Source organism: Gallinula chloropus, assembly GCF_964237585.1.
Source record: "Gallinula chloropus genome assembly, chromosome: 3".
NCBI classification, from domain to species: domain Eukaryota; kingdom Metazoa; phylum Chordata; class Aves; order Gruiformes; family Rallidae; genus Gallinula; species Gallinula chloropus.
The window spans coordinates 97,301,978-97,326,852 of record NC_140087.1 but is presented as its reverse complement, the minus strand read 5'-3'; the positions used below and the strand labels follow the sequence as shown (position 1 = coordinate 97,326,852).

Here is a 24,875-nt window from a genome sequence, read left to right as displayed (position 1 = left end):
GAATCGGTCTGTCCTGTCTGTACCACCTGCAAAGTGAACCACTTTATTTCTACTCCTGAGAGCAGTATAGGACGAAACCCTGAATGTCTGTCACAGGGATACATGTACTTCTTGATCAGGGGGCAGAGCACTGGGATTCCTTTTTGCTTGCTGCTTTCCAGTTCACCACAAAGAGCTACTCTGGAAGCAGCCAGAAACACTCCTTTCCCCCAGGCTCGAAAGCAATCCTATCTGGGAAGATCTACCCTGCTACTTGGCTGAGAGACAGGATTCAAATGGGATTATTTCATATGACATGCTGATGCCAGCCTCAGATCTGGATTTTTCTTTCTCAGTCATTTTTTTTTTTTTTAAACCTCAGACTTCCCAAGTTCCTCAGAAATCTTGGTTTAATTGAACATTTAATTGGACTTTGGAGTATCAGTAGTGTATGGAGATACAGATTTTCATTCCTTTAGGTTATTGTAGCTAATTTATGTTCTCTTCTAAGAAGATTTAAAATATTTGGAGCAGGTAGTGCACTGTTTCCAAAAATACCCGAAAGGTCTTGATGTGAAGAGAGAATTGTGTTATGTTTATATGCCAGTGAATGCAATCAGGACTCGGTAGGACTATTCCTTGCTATTATAATGCTATACTGTTAACTAGGCTTGTAGGGAAACATAATGTTAACTTTCAAGCTGTACTTTGTATAACTTTTTTGTAATTATTGAGGCTTGTTTGGATGCCCTTCCTGCTTTTGCTGTTTCTTAAGCTTTATGTCCTAGCCATGGAAGAACTACCATGTACCATCTATCACCTTTTGATTTTACATGGCTGTGCTCATGAAAATTCACCCCTTTCTTTTTTGTGGCTTCCCTGCCCAGCACAGAGGTCCATTGCAGTTTAGGTTTTAGGGGAGCGATGGAGTTGCTGGAGTCCAGTAGGGTTACACAAACATGAAAGAAGAAACCTTGGCCATTTGTCCTGTCTCTACCTTAAATCCCAAATTGTTGCAGCAGGAGCCAACCCTCTCAGCCCTTGTTAAATGAAATAAAAAGATGGTAAGAATGAATTTATAAATCGTCAGCAGTAAACAACTTATTAATGTTTTGGAAAAAAAAAAAAGTAAGATTAAAGCAGCCGCTCCTTTTGGCAGAAGGAATGCGCAGGGTGGAAACTAGACATCAGATTGCTGATTCAGAGTTTGATCCCAGATGTGGGAGGTGAAATCTTTCTGGAGTTCCTCATAGCTCACTGAAATGAGCTAGGCTGGTCCTCCTTGGGAGCAACAAATGGATTAGATCAGCATGGGAGAACAGATAGATAAGGAGAAGGACCTAAATGAATGTTGTTTCAAAGAAGCCAAAGAAAAGGACTGTGTTGCAGAGAAAGATTAATACATCCAAAAGTAAGAAATAGAGTTGTTTTTTCAAGTGTTTCTCTGAACACTACTCTCAGTTCTTATAAAGAGAGTTTTGAAGCCCATCTTTCAAGAGCATACTGGAACATGGATTGGGTATGTATTGGTGTTACTGGTACAGGTTTTCAGTGTATTAGGAGCTCTGCTATAGCTTTTCATATATGAACTTTATCAAATCACTTCATTATGTGTTTAATTTTGCCTTAGGTAGAAGCAGCTCTTTATCTAGCTCATTAATATTCATTTGGCAATATTAATCCCTGAGCCTTTTCAAAACATTTATAAATTCTTGGAAGGTACTAGAAAAACTTAGAGCAACTTTACTGGAAAAGTATTATGAATATCTGTGTGCATGTCATAGATCTCTAGAAATGCTCTGTTTTCTTTCCCTTCTCTTTACAGATACATTTCATCAGCTCATGAATGGAAATTTAAGAGACTTTATACAAAATATATGTGAAAATGGAAACTTCATCTTTGCTATCATCTTTACATGATGAATGCAGACCAGACAACTATATTGAACCTCATTACAAGGAATGGTACCGAGTAGCTATTGATGCTCTGATCGAAGGAGGTTTAGAAGCCTACAAAGAATTTCTTTCCAAAGAGAGATGCTCAGAGTTCCTAGCAGATGAGGAGATTGATTATATTTTGAATAATGTTCAAAAACTGCCCCAAACCACCATTTACTCCTCTAACCATGCCATTGATGACACGTCTTCCTCGGGAACTTACTGGCCCATTGAATCAGATGTGGAAGCTCCAAATCTTGACTTAGGTTGGCCCTACCTGATGCCTGGAATTTCTGGTGGCACAAATATAGATCTGCTTTTTCATCCACCACGAGCACAGCCTTACACCATAAAGGAAACTGTTCGGAAGATGATACGAGATGCGAGAAAGGTAAACATGAAAAATATTATTGAAAATAACGTGGTAATGATAATCTAGCTGGTGTTTTACTAGATCTGGCAGAAAAAAAGGTCTATCTGTCAACAATTCAGGTGGGAAGGTTTTCCCAGACTGAGATCGGTCCCTTGGTATCACGTGCACCCATGTTATTAAACTTATTTACGAGAGATCAGGGATTAATTGGAGCAATTAATGAACCATGATTAACACTTTACTGTAATGCTGACCAGTCCGTGAGAAATTTGTAGATAATCAGCACACCTTTTCTATGACCTCAGTTGAATATAGCTCAAGTGATACAACTCTGTTTAACTTCAGGATATGTCCTAAGGTTTTTCTCTTGAGTGGGTGGGAACTGGCATCAGTTTGACATGGTAGCTGTAAAAAAATAACATCTTGGTATACATCTGATTCGTGTACCATGTGAATCTTAGGCTTTGTCATTTTTACATGCCAGCTATCCTTGCAGAAATTAGTCAGAAAGTATTAAAGAAAGCTTAGAAGGACAAAAAAAAACCCCAAAAACAACACCCCCCCCAACGTTTAGGCAACAAGGAAGTAGATGTACCTTCATTTCTGACTAATAGGTAATTTAAAAGAAATGTGGACACTTCCTGAAATGTACTTGTCTCCACTTAGGGGCACTGGCATGTTGAGTTTCCTAAGGCATGCTGGCTTACACCTCAGTGACAGGGTGCTGTATGTACAAACCATTTTTTGCTTTCCAGTGTCAGTTTAAAACAAACAAAATAAACCCCAACCCCCCACAGATGTATTGGCAGGTAGATCTGCTTGACCCTGGGCCACGTTACCTCTGTAAACAGATGTGACAAAGCTTCGGAAGTATTTGAAGCAAGTATGTCATGCTCCCCTTTATTCCCTGTGAAATAAATTGGGTTCTGTGTGACTCTATGGGCTTTAAATCAGTAGGGTGCACCCATAAACATTTCAGTGCCTGAAATGTGCCTGTAAACATGTGCAATAGAAATGGGCTGGAAAGGGCGGGGAAGGACAACACCTTTTTACAGTGTCTCTCCTGTTTCTAGATAAAGCATATAACTTCTTGCCATAATAGACATATCACTGGGCCTTTTTTACTGTATAGAATGACTGTACATGCAAGGAAAAGGAGAAAGAATGACTTATTTCCCTCTTTGTCCCTTTCAGAGCAAAATCTGTTGCTTCCTGCTTTTGTATGTAGTGAGGCTTGACCATGACTTGCCCAAGATACTCTGTGATCTTTTTCAGTTGCAGGCCCTGAGCTCCGAATGTGTCCCTTGTGAGGGACAACGCAAAACCACAGTAAACTCTATTGCTAGTTCAAGTTTAGTTCTGCTACAAGGTCTTAATGCCATAAAGAAAGGCTGTTTCTGATCACTTGCCATGCTTCTTTTGTGCCTTTTTATTTTGGTTCTACGTGCAATCCAGTCCCTTTACGATGGCTTTCTTATGCTGGTGCTGCTGCCTTGTAAAAACTCCGTTTTATGGAGTATGTGGTGCTTCCACTTTATAAAGAGGACGTTATGTATGTGTTGCTGTCAAATCTGACAGCTGAAAGGAGTTTGTTTAGCTGATCAGCACAACCTCAACAGCAACAACCAGAACACTTTTGATACAGTGATATGGGTTGGTTGCTTCAGGAAGCAGCAATTAAATTTAAAAGGCACAGTGTCGTTCAGCTTCTTCTGTCTGCAGATGCATAGAAAAGTTAAAAGGCTTTCTAAGTAAGGTAAAGTAAAGGTAAAGTAGGGTATTTAAAACATGCTTACAGCAGGCAAGCACTTTGTAAACAGGCTAACCTGCTTCTCCTAAGCCACTTATAAAAATATAGTTATATTAAACAGGGTTCTTTGTTATTTAGTAGTGGAGATGTGTAGTCTCTTGAGAATATTCAAAGGAAATAGCAAAAGGTTACACATGAAAAAGAGAAGCCTGTAAAGAATAAAGATGTTCTTCAGCAAATCACATTAAACCAATACAGCTCTAAGCAAAATCTATGGGAATTTCAGCAAACTTCTGTGGGAAAATAAACAGGCAGTTGGAGGTGGATGTATTCATGCCACCCAACTTTTAAGCATCAAACCCGCGTGCCTTAGTTCAGGCACTGATTTCCCAGGGCTACCTGAACATTTGGTGCAGTAGGAAATCAGCTCCTACAAGGGCAAGGCAGAGGAGGTTTCTGCACTGATTCCCCCTGTGAAGGAGCCCATTCCATATATATTTACATGTATATACTGGCCCAAAAATTCATGAAGGAGACTGAGCCAGTTGAAACCTAGATTCTTTTGAATATTTGGAGATAGAAAAGGATCAGTTGATATTATTAGTGGATTTACTCTTGACCTCTTTTATGCTTGATGCATCACATTGTCACTCCTTAAAATGATCATTACATATGTTAATTTTGACCTTAAGAAGACGTGTTGTAAACAACATTAAGCAACTTGCTTGCTGACAGTGATTTTTCCTGACTGAAGAGGAACATTATTTGTAAGGTTATGCTACACTACACTAAAACCAGTGCTATGAAAAAGTGTCGTAAGAAAATCTTGTGACCTACGTGTTTCTTAAACATTAAGCTGCTTAAAAATTATGCACATCACCTTCGTGGTAAATAAGGGCAATATAAGAAGGGAGATTTTCTTGCAGAAAAAGATCAGTGTTATCAAATCCTATGTAAATGAGCAAATCATCTTGGAGGAGATTAGTCACTGCTTGTGATACATGTTCCTGAACATCTATTAGAGGAGGGGAACTGTATGGTATATAGGATGGCATGACATCTCAGTCTATACTACAACACTTCTGTGGGATAGGTGTGATGTTAGCAGAGTGCCTTAGGTCAAACCTAACGTCAACAAAATGGGTTTACTGTTGGTGTAACTAGACCTCATCTCCACATGATCCAGCTTGCCAGCCACTTTCCTCTGTCAACATGACCTGTGTTCATACAAGGAAGCTGTTTGGCGTCATTGTGTCAACTGGAGAGACACGAGTCTTTCAGATGTTGATGTAACTGTGTGCAGGAAAAGCACTGCGAGGTCTGTCTGACCTTAATGATGGATGGACTTTGGCAAACAAGCGAGTGGCCTTATTTCTCGTGTGTTTTGGAGGCTTCTACCTTTAATCATTGGCAGGTTTTATCTGTTGATTCGCGTACAGCCTCTCATCCTAGCTGGGCTGTCTGAAGCACATCAGATGATGTTTAGCAGTTTGTCATGAGATTGTTCATCTGGGTTATGGTATCAGTATAATTATTCATCTGTGCTAGGTTAACATGAAACCTTCTTCTCTTACTATAAAGCAACACAGAGATTTCAATAATGAAGTATCCTCTTCCTGTATGACTTTTTGCAAGAGTTGTCTCAAAAATGTCAGTTATGAGGCTAGCACACATGTGCAAGAAGCAGCTCATACTGTCTTCTCAGGTGTGATTGACAGGCTGAGGCAACAGGGAAAGGACAGGACAGAGCACCAAAGGGTCCTTCTGGTACTGTGTTTTTCTCTTACTTCATTAACTGGCTGCTTCTCTCCACCACCGAGACATTCGTAAAGAGTTTCAGAGAGAATGCATAGCTCTGAGTCTTTAGATTGATGTCCAAATTAAGGATCAGCTCTTCCTGGAGAGAATTCAAACCTGTTTTTTAAAGACAACCCAAAGACTGCTGGTTTGTAGCACAAGCCAGAAAACACTGCAAGACTACCCTGACATACTTTAGGGATTTCTGATGGAATGTATGAAGTTGCACGCTATTCGATAAATATTCAGTACTTTTCACTGATTTTATTTTATTCAAATAGACTTGCAGTCTTAAGCCTGGGATCTTAAAAATCAGTGGTAGTTGTAAGACTTTTTAAAAAAGAAGTTAATTGTTTAGAAGCTTAAATAGAAATTTAGACAGTTAGTGTATAACCATTTTGGAAAAATCCAAAAACGACAGTGTTTTTTTCTGAATTAGTCATGATTGGGCTTTTTAATGTGAGAAAGGGTTACAAAACCTGGACCCCTGGGAAAGAATTAAGTTACACTGTAAATGAGTGTAGCTTGTACTAGGTCTTACTGGACCCAGTGTAGGTAGGCCCTTAGTAACTTAAAAAGGACTTCCTTTGAATTCTTGTGAGAGATATGTACAAAATGTGTTGTCTTCTAAAACAGCAGACTTAGTCCAGTAAACAAAAACAGTTGACTCATTTTACAATCATAGAAAAAGGAAAATATTTTCTTATACTTTGGGGTTGTTTTGTGGGGTGGGTTTTTTTTGCTTTTATTTCAGCCAAGACCAAGAGGTTAGTCTAGTATGAATGAAAATAAAATTCTTACGTGCCTATTTGAAGAGTGATGTTTCTATATAGAAGGAAACTTGTAGGATAAGGGTGTGTTGAGCAATCTTTTTTCATTCAACAGTACTCTTTGCCAACTATTTTAAATATAATTTGAACACCAACTGGAACAACGATAATGAACCATGCTTTTGGCAATGCTTGTCTTAGCTTACTAATTGCAGCAGTCCAAGCAGATGTGAGAGAGGGGCTGCTTTTTTTTGGTCGTGAAAGCTAGAGCGGTCTGCTGAATTCAGGGAGAAAGAATAGATAAATGCAATAGTCATCCCACTCAAAAGTTTTCTGTATTATCTGTAGGCTGTCTGATAAGAGCGGATATCTTTTTTAAGCCGAGAGTAACACACAGAAAAACTCAGTTCCCAGCTGAAGATGTATAGGCAACAATTTTCCCTGCCAAAATATTCTACCCCTTGAGGATTTCAGCAGTGCTTTTTTGTTCAGCTGCTACAGTGAAGGGTGCATTCGTCATTCACTTTCATTCACCTTCTGTGACTAGACCTTCTAAATGACTTGTGTTAGTTGAAAACCAGCATGGCAATCATGCCTATGGTTTCCAGGTGAAGCATAATTTTTAGCTTTTGATAGATTTATTAGAGAGGCTGAGGTCATGTCCCAGCTTCTCTGATCAGCCAGACCACATGCCATGCATTGGGAGAGGACATGTGTCTTGCTCTTGGTCCTATTACTATGTGACCCTGCATCATTTGCTTTTGTCATCCGCTCACAATAAATAATTACTTCAGGTATTTTATATGCTTGGATTTGCCTTTGGAGTCTTCACACTATTTTACTTGCCTGTCCCCTTCTTCCCCTGTCCTCTCGCTCCCTCCATGTAAGGGTAGTCCCAGAGCAGCCACAGCAGTATGTTTCTAATGCAGAGAGGACTGCCATTGATGCTACATGTCCACAAGCAGTTTTTTAATCTGGAAAGCCTGGGACTTCTGTGAAACATGTTTCGTACACAGAGTTGCTCACAGTTTTTTCTGGTAGTCCTCCCATTAGGTAGGAAGGGTCCAAAACTGAAAAGCAAGTGGCTAGGGCTAGCCTGGAGAGTGGAAATCTGATAAAATAAGTTTTAATCAGTTGCAGTGGTGTTTAACTCACAGATTTCTATCCAGTCAAAGGTTTGCAAGACTATTTTGACTTCTTTGATACTTGTATTTTACATTACAGAATCACAGAATCGCAGAGTATTAGTGGTTGGAAGGGACCTAGAAAGACCATCTAGTCTAACCACGCCATCAGAGCAGTATCACCTAGATTAGCTCTCACAGGAACGCATCCAGGTGGGTTTTGAATGTCTCCAGAGAAGGAGACTCCACAACCTCTCTAGGCAGTCTGTTCCAGTGCTCTGTGACCCCCACAGTGAAAAAGTTTTTTCCTTATGTTCACATGGAACCTCCTATGCTCTAGCTTGCACCAATTGTCTCTTGTCCTATCATTGGACATCGCTGAGAAAAAGATGCAATTTAACTAATTTATAGGTATTGCCATTTTTATGTTGCAAATACGCTGGTGTATTATCAAAATATCCATGATGGATTTGAAAATGGAGTAGGGAAAATTAAAGATCAGATCTTAGAGGCAGCTGTATTTATTGATGTGCCTCATTCACATATGTGCATATATATATAAAAGAAGTAAGCTTACACATATGCTTTATAGCAATATTTTCCATTACAATCTTTTTTTCTCATTGACATCTTTGTTCATCAAAACAAAAGGACTATTAAAAAGTCATTTATGCTTTTTGCGCATTCAGTAGATTAAAATGTTCTTTTTCATATTCAACAATAACTTTGTACTGCAATGTGCTGAAGCAATTATGGGGGAAAAATGCTATAAATAGAAACCCATTGATTTAAAATATTTTTTTCCCAGGCAGAATACTTTTCTTGGTGTCCAGTCTGGTGTATTTGATTTTCATCCTTCTTTTTTTGCTTGTCAACAAAAATGATAATGTGTCATTTTTGTTCTTCAGAATTCCTATCCTCAAGAGATCTGAATTTTCCTGGGTTTTTTTTTTCAGTCAGGGAACAATCTTGCCTGAAGAACTCCAGGCTTAATCACTTCTCATTCATATTGCCATAGGCGTTTTTTGATCTCTTGCAGTTTTAACACAGCTTTTGATCTCTGATAGCTTTCCAATGTAGCCAGTGATGCTCTGAGGGATGTGGGACACATTTTGGCTGATTTTAAACTTTAAATTTGTTTGTTATGAGAATTGTATGTATGAGAATTTTGAAAGTAAATACTATACTACCTATAATACAACAGGTATCTATATATTGTATTATATACAATTATATACAATATGCAGATACTTATTGTATCTATTGTATTATATACAGTTATATACAATATACAATTCTTTATCTGTATATTGTATATAATTGCATATAATACAATATACAGATACCTGCAATCCTGCAGCAGTATTTGTGTAATAAAGTATAACTTGTAGCAGAAACAAAAAGCACAAGAACCCAAGGAGAGCTGCCAGTTCAGAATTTCGTATTGTTCTGTTTGGAAGAAGCAGGTTTGAATGCCACTGAGTTATGTGCATTAAGTTTCCTCGTATATCAGATCTGAGTACAAGTATCTGCTTCACTTGTAATTATTTCAGAACAATTTGCTTAGCGCTGTGTTATTTTCCCTGAGGAGTACTGCAAGTATTCCAGCACAGGTGGTGAAGGAGTCAAAGTACAATTTGGTATTTACCTCTCTAAAAGAAGTGCAGACCTTGCTATTGATACCAGTGCATCACGCCTTTACTTTTAGCCTGTTGACAAAGTATGTCTGTAACAATTTTTCAATAAAGACCTGCTATTATGTACAAGAAAAGTTAGTCTACATTCTCAAAATTGCTACCAGTATGCCTGAGACCTCAGAGCGCTCTTACTTTTTAAAATCCTACCACAATTTACTTCTAGGAGGAAAGAAGCAATAACCTTTGCAACAGCAGTGGGGTGTAACTGGGAGTTGAGCTTGCTAATTTACAGTAGGATCTGCAGACATCCATGAAATGACTCACTTCATCAAAATAACTAATTGCCAAATCTGGCTATGGCTTGCTTGATCAACAAAGTTAGTAATTTTTTCAGTATACAGTCCACTGAACAGTAAACTGGTGGAATTTACAGTGGTGTTATTTGCATTATAAATACAGAAGTGGAAGCAACCAAACAAGTCATCTCTGCTTTCCTTGCCTTTGTTTGACATCTCTTCCCATATCTTGGGTGTTTGTTTTCTGAAGCTGTAAACATCGTTATGTTCTGCTGCATGCCTGCATATCGTGTAGTTTATTGGCGTCCTAGTCTTCCTGATTGGTGCCAGCCAGTACAGACATACCACTAACAGAAACAGTAGATTCAGAATTTATATTCTCTCCTTTATCTTTAGTCATCAAAGAACTTGACCAAAGTGTATGCAGTTTTAGAGATGAGAATACTGAGCCACAAAAACATTAAATGAATATATATATATTGCAATTCAAAGAGAGATAGAATTATAAACCAAACACCTGAGAGTATTGTATGTTAGCAAACAGTACTCAGAGCAAGTAGGGGCCAGATATAAAGCTTTTATTTTCTTGTCTCTGTGGTTTTAGTTGATAAAAAAAAACAAACACACAGTCGTATATTTAATGTTACAGTTTTGAAAACTAATTTCTGAGGAAAATCGGTACTTCCCCACCAAAGTTTGCATTAGTACATAACTGTAGTTTTGTAGTGCTTACTTTTCAAAAATATTTGTAAAAGCATAAAGTCCTTTCTTATCTTGAGATAAAGAGGGTGTACCTTCAAGACACACACAGGGCGTTCTCATAGCTCAGCTAAGAGTGGATTATCTTAACCAGTTCTGTTTCTTGGTCTGGGGTGCTTACACTGGCTGCCCAGAAGATGTGAGACATGAAAGAACCAGAACAGATGCCTCAAAACCAGGGTCAACGGCGACCCCTGCTCTCCTCAGCAAGGCGTGTGGGCACGAAGCTGCCTTCAGAAAACTTCTGTGGTCTGTCTTTTATCCAGGGTTTACTACGAACTGCAGTACCAGATCTCCTCAGGCCTTTTCACTTCTGCCAGCAATCCTGCTGCAAGAGATGAAGCTGGGCGATAGGTTAATATGAGAAGTTCTGCACTGTATCTCTTAGAGATGAAAAGAAAACTTTGATATCTGCTTCATCCACTAGCAATTGGGCCTGAACAGTAGCACAGGATTGTGCGTTCAGGTAGCCAAATGGGTGTGCCGTCAGTTCAAACGGCAGATATAACATCTCAGCCTTATTTTCATGCTGTTTCCTGGAGCTGCAGGCACTCTTTGCCAAGCAGGCTGCACTTTAGCTCAATAAACTTCCTTTATGGCTTAAGCACTAGGTAGGGCACTAGACATCACCTTCTAATTCAGGCGACTCTCAGTGGCATCAGCCCACAGAAGGTAATGTAGTTAGTGCTTTCCTGCTAGGCTTTTGATGCTCAATAAGGCAGAAATAAAAATGAGGATGGGATTAAATAACCAGCACAGAACACGACGATTCTCATGGGACCTCTCTCAGGAAATGCCCACCAAGCGACAGCCCTTTTTAAGTTGTGCAGAATTCATTATTAGTGAGCTGTACCTCCTCATCAGACACATCAGAGGCAGTGAACAGAAGCGACAGTGTCAGCCGGCAAATCTGATTTCCCTCAAATGCCAAGGGGAATAATGCCTGTCAAAGCAACCAAATCTCCATCCAGAATGACAGAGCACAATAATATCTGAAGCTGTCTAGTGCTCTGATAGTTTCTTGGCACTTCCTAATGGTATTTTAGCACAGGCATGCAATAATTGTCTGCAAAGTCACTGTGAAGGGTGTGGGTTGCTTTTAAATAATGGGCAGTATATGCGACTGCATGGTGACTGAGAGAGGTCTGTAACCTACCTTTGCTGACAATGGGCCTAAAAATATCAACCATCAATGGATCAAACTCTTACAGTAGTGTGTACTACTAGTAGTCTACAGAAAGCTGCTTTGTGATGTAGCAGGAACTGTATTATTTTGCTCAATATATTATTTTGCTTAATTCTGAAATGAGAAAACTTAAGTGTAAAGATGAAACTGGGAATTACTACCAATTCTTCTATTTATTTATTTATTGTCTGTCACCCTATTTCATATCTTAGTGCTGTGTGATTGCCAGAAATACTGTATTTAATGCTAGATTTTATGATGCACTGTATGATCGCAGTAACATCATCATCATCTGTTTTGGTCATGAATTCAAGGTTTATTGATTGACAGTAAGCCACTTGTGCCAAAAATCTAATTAGTCAGATGATTTGCTATCTTATGCATAAATTAAATTTAATAATGGAAATGCAGTCCAATTCTGAATTGCTGTGATACAGGATTGCGATCTCCTAATACAGGATTTCTGTACTGAGTAAAGGCTTGGTCCTTTGACTTGAAGATCAGAGGAATTAGTGTCTTTGCAATGAGCTCTTGAGAGCTCAGGAAATTCTTCCATGTAAACATCAGAGCCAGGGCTCGGAGTACTTTTTGGAAGAATAAAAAGGAAGGAAAAGACGTGCTGTTCTGGGGAGTCAGAAAAGGGGCATGTCAGAGGAGCAGGGATCTCTGCTAGTCCTTTCAGCTTCCTATTAGAAACCAGTATGGCAACTAAATGCTGTTGAGAGGTCCTGAAGGAACCATAAGACTCTCGAGTCAGCACTCAAGCTGAAAATGCTGGCAGTTTGGGATTAAGTTTTGCAACATCAGGTGGAAGTGTACAGTTTAAGACAAGCACACGTGGACCAGTGTTCGATTCAGCTGGGTTCCGCTCCATGCTGTCGTGTGTCAATCTGAAGTAACTCAGTGAGAACTGGTATCAAATGGATGGAAATAAGGCATGAAAGTTGTGCATAGTGTCTGTAGCATGCAAGGTTTTCTACTCTAACCTCCTGAAGTGACTGTACTTACAGGAAACCTATACATTTTCAGCTGTAGTTGCTCTTCCCTTCTTCCTTTTCACCCCCACTCCAGCACTTCCCCTTGCACAGCCCTCTCTCCTCTGCCTTTTCTCCATTCATCATGCACCTCAGCCAGACCAAGTATTTACTGCCTGCTTTAAGTACTTTTGGCATCTCTTGAATGTGGTTCCAGGCATGACATCTACAAATGTGAGCTCCCTCTTACATCATTACAGAAAAATGGGTACCTTGGAGGATGCTGGGCAGCACACCCAAAGCAGCAAGTGTTTGCAGTAGGGAGCTTGAGCCTTTTCCCTGCCCTGTCTCTATCCCAGTAAGAAGTGATAAAACTCCATCATGATGTTAGAAATACAGCAATGTCTTTGAATTGCTACTCGAATCGCTCGATTCTATTGGCAGGTTTGTGGTACTTATTATCTACTGTGGATCTAACAGATTAAATATTAGGGGAGATATATTTTCTGAATAGTACTGTTTTACTTGCCCTCTGGTTTAATTTTCAGTAAGTTGAAGCTTTTAGCAGCAAGGATGAAGTTTAGAGATCGAGCATTTGTGTATCAGAAATTACAATAGACTATTTACTTGCAAAAATTACTTGTATACACAATTGATTTTCATCTCATTTTGTCAAACAATACATCTAATAGAACTAAATCAATTTTTTTTAGGTATTTAGTAGAGGGTAGAGAGAGAAAAATATACCTGCTCTAGGAAGATAGTTTCTTTCTTTAAAAAACCCCAAAACAACCAAACCCCTAATCCTGCAAGGGTTTAAATACTGTAATTTGTGTCCTAGAGAGGTTCCATTAACTTGCATAGGTTTTTGCATGCTTGATGCCTAGGAATCTGACCATGTATCATTAAGAATCTGATTTTAAATATTTAATTAATCTCTTTCTCTTAATTTGTGCCACAGTACATTTGTAGTACAAAATGAACATGTCTGTTCAGCTGATTGCATCCATTGTGAGCAACTAAAAGAATAGCATGTAACCAAGCAGACTGCTGTAATGTTTTAATTTTACAGTGAGTAATTAAATTTCTGAAGCTCAGGCAAGACACTGAAGGTGGTAGAAGGTTTTCCCTTCCCCGGATGCTATTCCACCACTCAGTTCTCCTATACTGGTCCCAGCATGCATGGACATGCCCAAGTCCTGCAGAAGTCAAACCTAAATGCACATTCAAAAGTTGTATTAGATAGGATAGTCCCTTAAAAAATAATTCAAGAGCAAAACTAATTTCTCATGTGGATGCATTAAGAGCAAGAACAATTTTTGCCAATATATGATGTGTATTAAAGAACTTTTTTTGCCCCTTAACTTTGCATAAATGGCCTTAACCAAAATTATTTGAGTCCTCTGCTAGCAAACCTTAAGAGTTTGTACTGGGAATAGAGACTTTATTATCTTCTGTCACATACACATGCTTACTGAGCTCATAGACAGTGCAAGGAAAATTCCACAGAGAAGTTTCTCAATTGCTACTTTAAGGCTTTTGAAATCATTGCAAAATATATATTAAAAGCACACGTGTGCTTGATCACATATGCTGGCAAGCAAGCAAAACAAAAGAAAAATCTCTAAGAAATTAAAATCTGGAATTTAGCTATTATAGTGTAATTGTCAAAAATAATTTATGGATTTTGTTTTTTATACCCTGAATATTCTTAAATTCCAAAAAAAAGCAAGCACTATGAGAAATAGTTTCATGGACACTTATGACACCATGCTGATACAAAATTTTGTATACACATGCTATTGGTGTTTAAAAAAATCCTAGGGATCAGAATTTTGTAACCTGCTAAAAACCATAGAGGGACATCACTTACACTATCTAAGGAGGTGACTTACTACATTAAATTATACAAAGTAGTCCCTCTTGAGATATAAAGTAAAAGAAGAAAGAATTTCAGTTAAATCTATTACTCTCTAGTGCATAACTCATCTGTCTCTTTATGGTGGTAGATGACACATAACAAAAATACAGATATTTAGAAAACAGGAAAGATAAAAATTCTGAAATTTGTAATAAATAGTACTAAAGGGCAGGCATTGAAGTCACTGAGCTGAGTAGCATATCTGAAATCAGAATTAAAAGATGATCTTTGACAGAACTTTTTCCTCGGAGTGTAACTAGTTCAAAAAGAAAAGAAAAAGCTAGATGATTAATGACTTTTTCTTTTTCTTTTTGTTTTTTTTTTAGTTTCCACCAAAGCACATTGAATAGCATTATCTGCAGTAAAAATACTATGCGGGATTAGATACAAAAAGTTGTGGCATCTTAATTCTGAATACAGAAATATCTCTGCCATGTAAAGATATTCAGAAGTAGCAGTCACTGCTGCTGCATTCATTTCAGTTTGCCCGGATGTTCACCTGGAGTTTCTAGCTTTAAAAACCCAGATGGAACTTCATCAAATCTGCCTGTTTTCATGCAGTTTGTGTGGGGATCCGTCCTTTAATGCATGCAAAAAGGAACGGACATGGGTTTAAGCATAGTTTTTCCTTGCTTAGTAGATCCAAATTTTGGCAGACTCTTTAATCAGCCTTGGCTGAATGTGTGTCACAAAATTTAGGGAAAAAATCCTAGATATGGAACAGAAGTAAAAAATTCCCCTTTTCAATGCCTACTGGAGACATTGCTGTCCTAACAGCGGAGGTGTTACCGATAACTACACTAAACATGCTCCTGCGCAGAAATTATGCGAGAAATTGCTTTGACCAGGGTATAAGTTCTTCCTCTAGGGAGAAGGATTTTGAAAATACAGGAAGTATTGTAACATATAAATTAAAAGTAGTCTAGTACTCCCTTTTTTTCTGTGTACAGACACAATTTCTGTCTGCCATTGACTCTAAATCCTGTAGTGCTGAGTTATGGTAAAAACACACTGAAGTAGGTTTTTACATCCCAGCATATCTATTTTTCAGCAGCTACAAAGTCCACAGTAACTGCAATGTAGGTAACAAGCATTGATCTGTTCTGGGTTTGTTTTTAAATTGCTTATGTGTGTCTCTGCATGGGATTTTTAGCCTGAAACAGTAAAATATAAAACATCTTGCTCTGTCAATCTTACGACTAGAAACTATGTAATCCCAATAGGGGAAAATTGTTTGCTACAAAAAAGGGACAAAGTGACATTAAATCATTTTCAAGTCATCTGTGTAAGCAGGTTACATAATATAGATCTAAATAAATACGTGTGCACGTGCACACATGTAGTCTGGAATTTCATTGAAAAGGTTGCTGACACAGTAAGTACTGCACCACACACACTGAAATGCAGAACACCTATGGATATGACATATGCAAAAATTCTTTCATGGTAATTATGAACATCTTTAAATTAGTACATTATGAAAATTGAGAACACTGTTTCACTTTGGACATTTTAAATTGATTTCAAAGTCATGTCTGACCCTTGAAGGTTGGTAGGTTGTCTGGGAAGAATTTTATACCCTCTTTTTCCTTCCTGTTCAAAGCCACAAAACCAAGAAAATCTCAAATTGTTTTGTTTGTTTTCAAGCTGCCAGGTGTTCTGTGATGTTCTGTCTTGCAATTTTTGCTTGCTTGGTTGTTTTCAGGCATGCTTTTGGATGCTTTTTGCCTGGTGTTTTGCAGGGAATGAGCCCTCAGTGCTGCATCCAACCAGAATCCCTGGGCTGCAGGTTCATTTCCCTCAAAATCCCAGCAGCATGGCTTTAGTTTTGACCTTGTTTGTGTAGCCACAATCTCTCCTCCCAAAGGCTAGATGTGATTTGGATATTTGAATGAATGAGATCTTTTGTATCAGTCTTCATTTTGATTGTATGTTACTTGTTCTGTGTTCATATGTCTTCTCACAGAATCTCAGAATCACAAGGTTGGAAAAGACCTTAAATGTCATCGAGTCCAACCGTTCCTGTCCTATGCTAAACCATATCCCTAAGTATCTGATCTACCCTTTTTTTAAACACATCCAGGGAAGGTGACTCAACCTCCTCCCAGGGCAGCCTGTTCCAGGCCCTGACAACTCTTTCAGTGAAATTTTTTCCTAACATCTAATCTGAACCGGCCCCGGCACAGCTTCATGCCATTTCCCCTTGTCCTATCTCCTTTCACTTGACTGAAGAGTCCATCATCCACCTCTCTACAACCTCCTTTCAGGTAGTTGTAGGCAGTCATAAGGTCTCCCATCAGCCTCCTCTTCTCCAGACTAAACAACCCAGCTCCCTCAGCTGCTCCTCGTAAGATTTGCCCTCCGGCCCCTTCTCCGTGGGCCCTGGCATTGCTTTCCCTTTGAGATGCAGTTTTCTAATGGGTTTTATTGGAACTTATTTTGAAAAATAGCTGGGTAAACAATAATGAATATTTGCATCCTTTAAAAACTCTGTGTTATCAGATTTGGGGGCCCTCCATATTCATCCTTGCAGCCATTGCCAGACTGCAAAGTCAGCAGAGGTTGACAGAACTAAGAGATTCACAGATTTTTGATGCCAGGAGGGACCATTATGATAATGAAATCTGACTCCCAGCACAACACAAGCTTGACACTGTTGCATCTTCAGAGAGCTGATACTAAGAATGAATCTGACCTTAAAATACTTGGGTGCTAGCCTTACAGCCAGCTCTTCTTGGTAACTAATTCATAATCACTCAGGAGATCAGATGGGGTTGGGTACAATCACTTAACCCTAAATCATAGAACTGACTTGAAGAAACCCATTTTTCAAGCCCAGGCCAATGCTTTCTGCTTGTGTATCTCATCACTCAACATGACAGTCGGCCAAAAAGAGAAGGTGTGGAGAATTTCAAATGCAGGACTGGAGGGCGAGGTGAGGTTCAGGCTGCTGCCTGCGTGGCTGCAGGGATTGCTTTCAGAGGGACTTTGGAACGTGTGGCCTCACTGGAAATAAGGGCCATTAGCCTCTGAGGATCCATTCGCATGGCGTGGTGGTAAATGCAGCGCGGAGATTCACACAGAGCAGGGCGTATTCACCTTCCCCGAGAACTGCGTATGCGTGACGAGGCTGCTTCCAGTCACAAGAGTAATTAGTGATGGGCTGAGTCAGATGTCCCTGCACAGGACAGCGGTGTGACACGCACATGCACACACCCTATACATTTTCAGTTTCTCAGATAAAAATAGATGTAATAATGTTATTCCCACGTTTGTGAAATGGTTTGTGCTTTACATATGAAAAGCTTTCCATATGTACTATATGTACATATGTATTATATGTACTATATGTGTTATTGCAAGTAATTCAAGAGAAATTCCAAAAGCTGCCTATACTTTCTGGTAATTTATCTGAGTCTTATATGACAAACAGCAGACTTCTGTAAGGATATTTTTGGGTTTTTATTTTTAGTTATGCCATGGATGATCTAGTACTCTATTAAATATATATTTCTATGCTAATATCTAGAACTAGTTAAAATGCTTTTTTGGAGTGATTCACATGCTTTTCTACTTCCAAGCATTTGTACCAATTCAGAGACCTTTTGCATCCTTTAAAAAACCCCCAACTTTGTAACCTTTTATTTTTGCTGAATAGAAAAGGTTTGTGATAAAAAGCGTTGATCTCGGACTTCGAAAACTTGTATACAAATTCTTAGGATAGAGACTTCTCACTGATAATTGTGAATAGTAGCTCAAAGTGTTTCGTGAAGACATATACTTGGTTTGGGTACTCATGTATTAGGGGTAGTAAACATGCTGTCAGGAGCTCAAGCTGGAATCCACCTTCTCAGGTGCTTATAAGAGTTTAAAACTTTCTATTTCCATGTTTGTTGCTGTCCCTGAGACTGTTTGCTTTAAAGCACTGCACTCAAGCAGAAATGTTTCCATCATATCCAAAAATGAATGGGAGAGTTATTTGCTTCCCCATTATCTGCCCATGTTCTGCTGTTCCTTTTTCCTCACAGTGCTCCTCTGTGCAGCTGTAAGAAATAGGAAAGTATGGTTTTCGTTGTTCACTCCAAGTATTGTTTCTCATTTAGTCACCTATGTAAATGTCATGAAAGTTCTCCCTGTTGGTGTACCTGACTCTTGGTTCACTGCAAGCATTGTTCCTGTGCCAATTAAGATGATGTATATTGTTTGGGGTTTTTATGATCGATAAGAGACTGGAATATCCTTTAATTACCAACTGCTGGTTACAGCTGACCAAAAATGATAAACTCCAGGAAAAATTCCTTCCTGACAGCAACACCGCATACCTCTAGTGAGTGCAGACTCCCTGACATCTGACAGCAGATTCAGAATTACAAGGAAAGACTCTGAAGAAGAGTGAAAGACACACACATTTTTAAGTGAGCAAGAAAACAGGATGAAAGCTGTCCTGTTTTTACATCTCAAACGAGTGCTGGTTTTGGCACATTTTTTCAATACAATGTGAGTGTTTGTGTTTGGATGTGCAGTGGTCTGCACGCACGTCTGCACGCTGCTGTGTTACAGCAGGCATGGGTTGTAGTTGTGTTCGCGCACAGAGGATGCATAGCAGTCTGGCACAGAGAGCCTTGTGGCATGAATTTGGAGTGGGCAGGTTACCTAAGGGAAGATGTTTCCTAAGATCAGAGAGGTACTTCATAAGAACAAATATTTATTTGAAAAGCACTAGTTTGCATCAAAAAGCAGTTATTTTCCAAAGTGTTCTTGGAATAAAATTTTCACCTCTCCTCCACAGAGTTATTGCAGATCCTCATCTCCATCCTTATCTCAAGCAACCCAAGTCATCTAGTATATTAAGCTATTAGCATGCTTGGCACATTTTTCAAGAGCAAATTTTCCGACAGAATGTGGCTTAATGTAATTCCGTGGCTAGTTTGGTCAGTGGTGTTCCTGCCTTTGTTCCTCAGGGGTAGACAGGTTCTGTTCTCAATGGATAAACAAAAAAAAGTGAGCTTTCCTCTACCCCTCACGTTTGGTAGCATATATACCCTCAAGGCATACATCTATTTAGCACAGGAATGTTTTGTGGCTTCAAGGGCCTCACTGGTACAGAGGCAGCAAAACTCTACTGAACAGGTGCAGTAGGTGCCACAGAGACTGGTTTTCTTCTTGTTCTGTTCTTAAATCCAGGAAGGCTGCTATAAGATATCCCTGGAGCTTTCTGTTCTCCAGGATGAACAACTCTGCACTGGCTGTAGCAGCTCCATGTCTTTCTCATACTGGAGACCCCAGAGCTGGACTCAGTACTCCAGGTGGGGTCTCAAGAGAGCAGAGTAGAGGGGCAGAATCACCTCCCTTGACCTGCTGCTCACTCTGGTTTTGATGCAACTCGGGATATTTGAGAGGGTTTTTAAAGCTATATTAGCTTTCTGGGCTACAAGCTAACACGGATGGCTCACTGACAACTCATTTCTTCGAGTAACTTCATTTTATTAATTGATTAATGACCCTGTGAGGATGAGAAAAATGAGAGGAGCAGATCATGAAAGTAGGGTGACACTGCCTGTGGCCAAAGCAATGGGGTCCAGATCACAGAACTCTGTCCTGCAGCCCAGCCATATGTCTGCTCACCCTGGAAGTGGCCTAGGACTCTGATTTAAGAAAATGTTGTGGATACACTGAATAAATATTAAGACTTTTGAACATTAAAATTAAACTTTTGCATTCAAATGGAAAGACTTAGTAGACATTAAAGATGGAGCATTATCATTTTCAGATCTGACTTTATCGCAAAGACCAAATAATCTTTCCAGTGATTTTACACAACTGTAGTTTCAAATTGCAAATGGTAAATTACTATTTCTCCCGTGCTCTCATTGAGAAGCTGCATGCAGATCAGTGGAAGCTGATGCTAACTGCATGTACAAAGAAAAAAAAGTAAGCACCACCAAGATCATTCTAAAGCTTTATGGTTTGTTGTCTAACAGACATGGTTATTCAAAATTCATCTCACATAAAGACTATAAGATCAGTTTAGCAAAAACTCGGCAGAAAGAAATAAGAAAGAAATGTTTCTTTTATTTTTTTAACTTGTTTCTGTTAATTACCTTTCCTATCCTTTGACTTGGTACTTCCTCAAATGCCTCACTATCTGTGGAAGTTTTAGCTTTGAACAAGAACCCTCAGGTTTCTCTCAGAAAGCTTTTAGATTGTTTCAAAATAAATTTAAATAAAATACAATATTTTGTAGTATAACAATGCTACTGAAATTATGTCTCTTTCAAATAGTAACAATTTTACTTGAAAATACTCTCTCTTTTCTTTTTTAAAGTGCTGCACTGGTCCAGGAATTAAATTTTTGTTTACTGCCTTATTTAGTTCCAATTCACTGTCCAGTCCACTGGGATCTATGAGAATTGTGGAATTACTTATCTGCTTCATTTCAGTTTGCTTCACGGGAGATTTGATGAGGGTTTTCTTTTAATTGCTTCCCTACTATTCAGACATCTTGCTCCATATGGTGATGTGCATAAAAATTTGAATTTGTTTTATTCCTGAAAAGCTGCACATAATTGCTTATTAACTAGAATAATCTTTCCTTATCTTTAGAATGCTCTGCTGATGCTCTCAGACTAGTAACCAATTATTATTTTTTCTTTTTTTTTTGTTTAATCTGTATTAAATAACCTAGCATGCCAGAGTAATGTATTTCACCTGAGGATCTCAACTTGATTTGCAGACAATAATTAATTAATTAGTTTCCCAACCTGTCTTTAGAATAGGTGAAATTGAAATGCAGCCTGCCAGTACGCAGTCATTAGCAACGTGTTGCACCATTAACTGTAGCTGCTCTATAAGCAGGTGGTGCAATCCGCTTCTCCCCAGTGAACGTTCCTGCTCAAGTGGCATCATCTAAAAAAAAAAAAAAAAAAGGGTTAAAACCATATGGTTGGTTTGTTTACCTGATGTTCAGATCTAATTATGTGCCATATAGTCATATGCAAGCATATATTATGTCTGTAATATAGATTGCAGAATGGTGAACTGATGTCATCGCTGTTCTTTTGTTAGCAGCGGGAAAGTTACTACAAGGATTTGTCCAGGCATGGTATTTTTACTTATAAATGCATTTTACTTTGTCATGTAGCTGAACTGAAAAATTTGAGGATGATCCTGTGGGATACGTGTAAAGTGAACAGAGAACTGCTCAGAGTTTAACCCTCGGGAAACTTCCCATTATTCATCCTCTTCTATTTATACAGGAGGTTCGTTGGCTTTCCTTCATACTGGCCCATCAGTGACTTGTGACCAGCAATTTTAAATGGCTTGAATTCTGTTTTTTTCTGCTTTATCTTATCCATATCACAGCTTGAACTGAGCTCCTTAGACAGATTTGGGTTCATCTGTAGAGCTTGAAAGTAGTGGCAGTGAAGTAAATAGTAATTGTGGCAGGAAGCAGAAGTTTTATTGTGGGCTTCATAAAGATATGGCCATAAAATGTGCAATAAAAGGTGACCTATTTTAAAGTTTGCATGAAATGTAAAGACAGACACATTTGAAGCTTACATTCAGTATCTAAAATCATATTTTTTCCAATACCAAATTTAACTGGGTTGCTTGAAAGCAGGAGGGAGAGAGGGACAAGAAAGGAGAAAGAGAATTAAGGGAGTGAAGAGCGAGAAGGAAAGGAGAGACAACAGAGGGAAGGAAGGAGGGAAGGGAGAAGGAAACAGAAGGCAGTGACAGGAGGGGGTGTGGAGGAGGAGGGTAACAAAAGTAGGACATAATAATCTGTAAAATATATAGGTTTTAGTTATACTTTTCTGACAGCAATATGAAAATCTTTAACATCATTTAGTCCTACAGGTTGCTAAGAATACTCACACACAATCAAAGTACTTTCACAGGACAACTTCTTTAAACATCAATCCTGATGCGTGTAGATCTCACAAGTCTATTACTGACTCTTAATCACATGTATGAAGCTGAATACAAAAGCTGGAATCTTGAAAAAGGATGAAATAAGCAATATTTGAAGAGATCTTTTTTTTTTTCCACTTATGCTTCCCTAAATATATGATTGGCTCCTGTTTCTGTATTCGTTGACTCTTGTGTGGTTTTACTTTCAGAAGTCAGGCTGAGCAACTAACCTGGTCATTAAACTGATGCTGAATATTGAGCATGAGGGCTATTTCCCTCACACTGAAAGTTTAATTAAAAAGGACCAACAGCAGAGCAAGGGAATTCCTTTGCTGTTGCAGGTGTATACTACTATGTCTCTGCTAATGGCAGTTACTGTAAAAAATACTGTTCTATTGCAATGGACTATAATGTTCTTTCTTAACCTTAAAAGACAAGGAGATCATCTCCCTTCTTTCTAACTACCAACAGGACCCTCTGTTAGGGAATGATTTTTCCACTTTGGCATTACCTTCTACCAACTATTACACTGTGGACTAGAGGAGGCTTTTAACCAAAACTGATTCAAGTCTCAACTGGGCTTTTGTGGACATCTAACAATGTTTTAGGATCTTCGAATCACAGAACAGTTTGGTTTGGGAGGAACCTCAAAGATCATCTAGTTCCAACCCCTCTGCTATAGGCAGGTATAGCCTTCACAAGACCAGGTTGCCCAAAACCACATCCAACCTGACCCTGAACACTTCCTGTGATGGGGCATCCATAGCTACTCTGGGCAACCTGTCTTCTGCAAGGATTCTGATTTTTTTTCCCCCACTTTTTATTCTATGTATCTGTGACGCTTTCACTAGCATTGTTCCTTGGGATTATGAAATTTACCTTTTGGAAGAAAATGTTTTGAGTGTCTATGGAGGACTAACCTCTAACAACTAATGATATAATTAGGACTTGTTTCTCAGTATTAAGTATAATCAGGTCATGCTCATTGGTCTGTAGGCTTCCACTAATTTGAAATTTGGCAATTAAGTCTTTTCTTTTTAATTGGGCTCTGACATCCAAAATGGATTTGTTTTCTCTTGGATGCAATGCCTTTTATGTTAGAAAATAATAATCTTCTAATGAAGCTCTTTTATTTGCTGCAAGGTCCTCCTGGTATAAGGATTACAAACTTACCGGTGCATGGCTTGCAAACCCTCCACATCTGTGTGTTTTTATTTTTCTGCATGTTAAAAATGTGTAGTATGTCCCATCACCAGGACATGATATTAAAAATGTCCCACCACCAGGACATCCTTGTGGACTGTGGTTAACATACTGCATAGAGGCATTTGAAACTGTCTTTCTGCATCATAAGCAACTCAGAAATGCATCAGGTTTCTGTCAGGTTTGTGTGCTGACTTGGATCCGCCCCACTCTCCCTGCACTTAGAAAATCAGTGTTTCCTGCTTTTGAAACACTTCTTTTCATCTCCCTCCATTATTGAACGCTGTTTAGGATATTTTAAAAGTGGTTATTTATAAAATATTAATATTAGATATTAATCTCTTCCTGTTTAATTTCAAAACCATGTTTAGTATTAAAGTCTCAAAGATGACAGATGCACAGCTCTTGCATAAGCAAACTTAAAAGCAAAATTACTCTTCCCGGTCTAGAAATGTAGGTCTGAATCATCTCTCCTTCCTATAAATCTGCCTTTGACTAAGTGAATCTTTCACTGTTTCCAAGTGTCTAATTAACAAATTCCAACAAAGTTTTCTACTTTAAAGAAATGTTTCTTGTTTAAAGCGTGTGGCCTGTACGTGTTCATTAATACTGTGGTTTTCTATACATTGTCTAGTGTTTTAAAATATGTAAAGTCTCAGGAAGTGGGGTTCAGTGTTGACAATATGTTCATACAGGATTCTTGAGGAAACAGAGAGCAGCAATGGGAAGGCAGGCTGGCTGAGAACTTCATTCCATTCCTGGTCTGAAACACCCCACCAAAATGTACTCTTAAAGGTCACAAACTCCATAAAATAATTCAAGAATTGCTATCCAGATTATCTGAAATCTCATTTACTTTGGTTTTTTGATTAGGAACTGTCGTGAGCCAGCCAAGAGCCTAGCACCATGCAGCCACTCTCTAAGAGGTGGGGAGGGGAAATGGGGGGGAGGGTGCAGAGGAGGAGGGATGGGGAATTAGTGGGGGAAACGGGAGGAGAGGAAATAGAACATAAAAAAACCCCAAACCTCACAGGTTGGGATAAGGACAGTTAACTGGAACATCAGGGAGAGAGAAATAGCAATGACAGGACTTTATAGCAAAACACACAGATCACTGGTGACACACAATGCAGTTTCTCACCAAACTGCACAGTTCAGGCTGTACAACTCAGAGCTGTCCTGAAGCCTGAAGCTGGACCATCCCCAAACCACGTGTCCTGGAGCCTGTGTTCCTCCCCTACCAGTCCCCCTTTA

At 38.9% G+C, this 24,875-nt stretch overlaps 1 protein-coding gene across 1 annotated transcript in view; it reads left to right on the top strand.

The window, feature by feature from the left end:
- Window positions 1-1,864: 1,864 nt before the first annotated feature.
- FAM83B (family with sequence similarity 83 member B) overlaps window positions 1,865-24,875 on the top strand; it is a gene marked incomplete at both ends in the record, with an annotated part of 44,471 nt that continues 21,460 nt past the window's right edge. Inside the window, one exon of the mRNA XM_084262288.1 lies at window positions 1,865-2,308. Coding sequence (XP_084118414.1) covers window positions 1,865-2,308 — 444 coding nt within the window. The remainder of the gene's footprint in view (window positions 2,309-24,875) is intronic.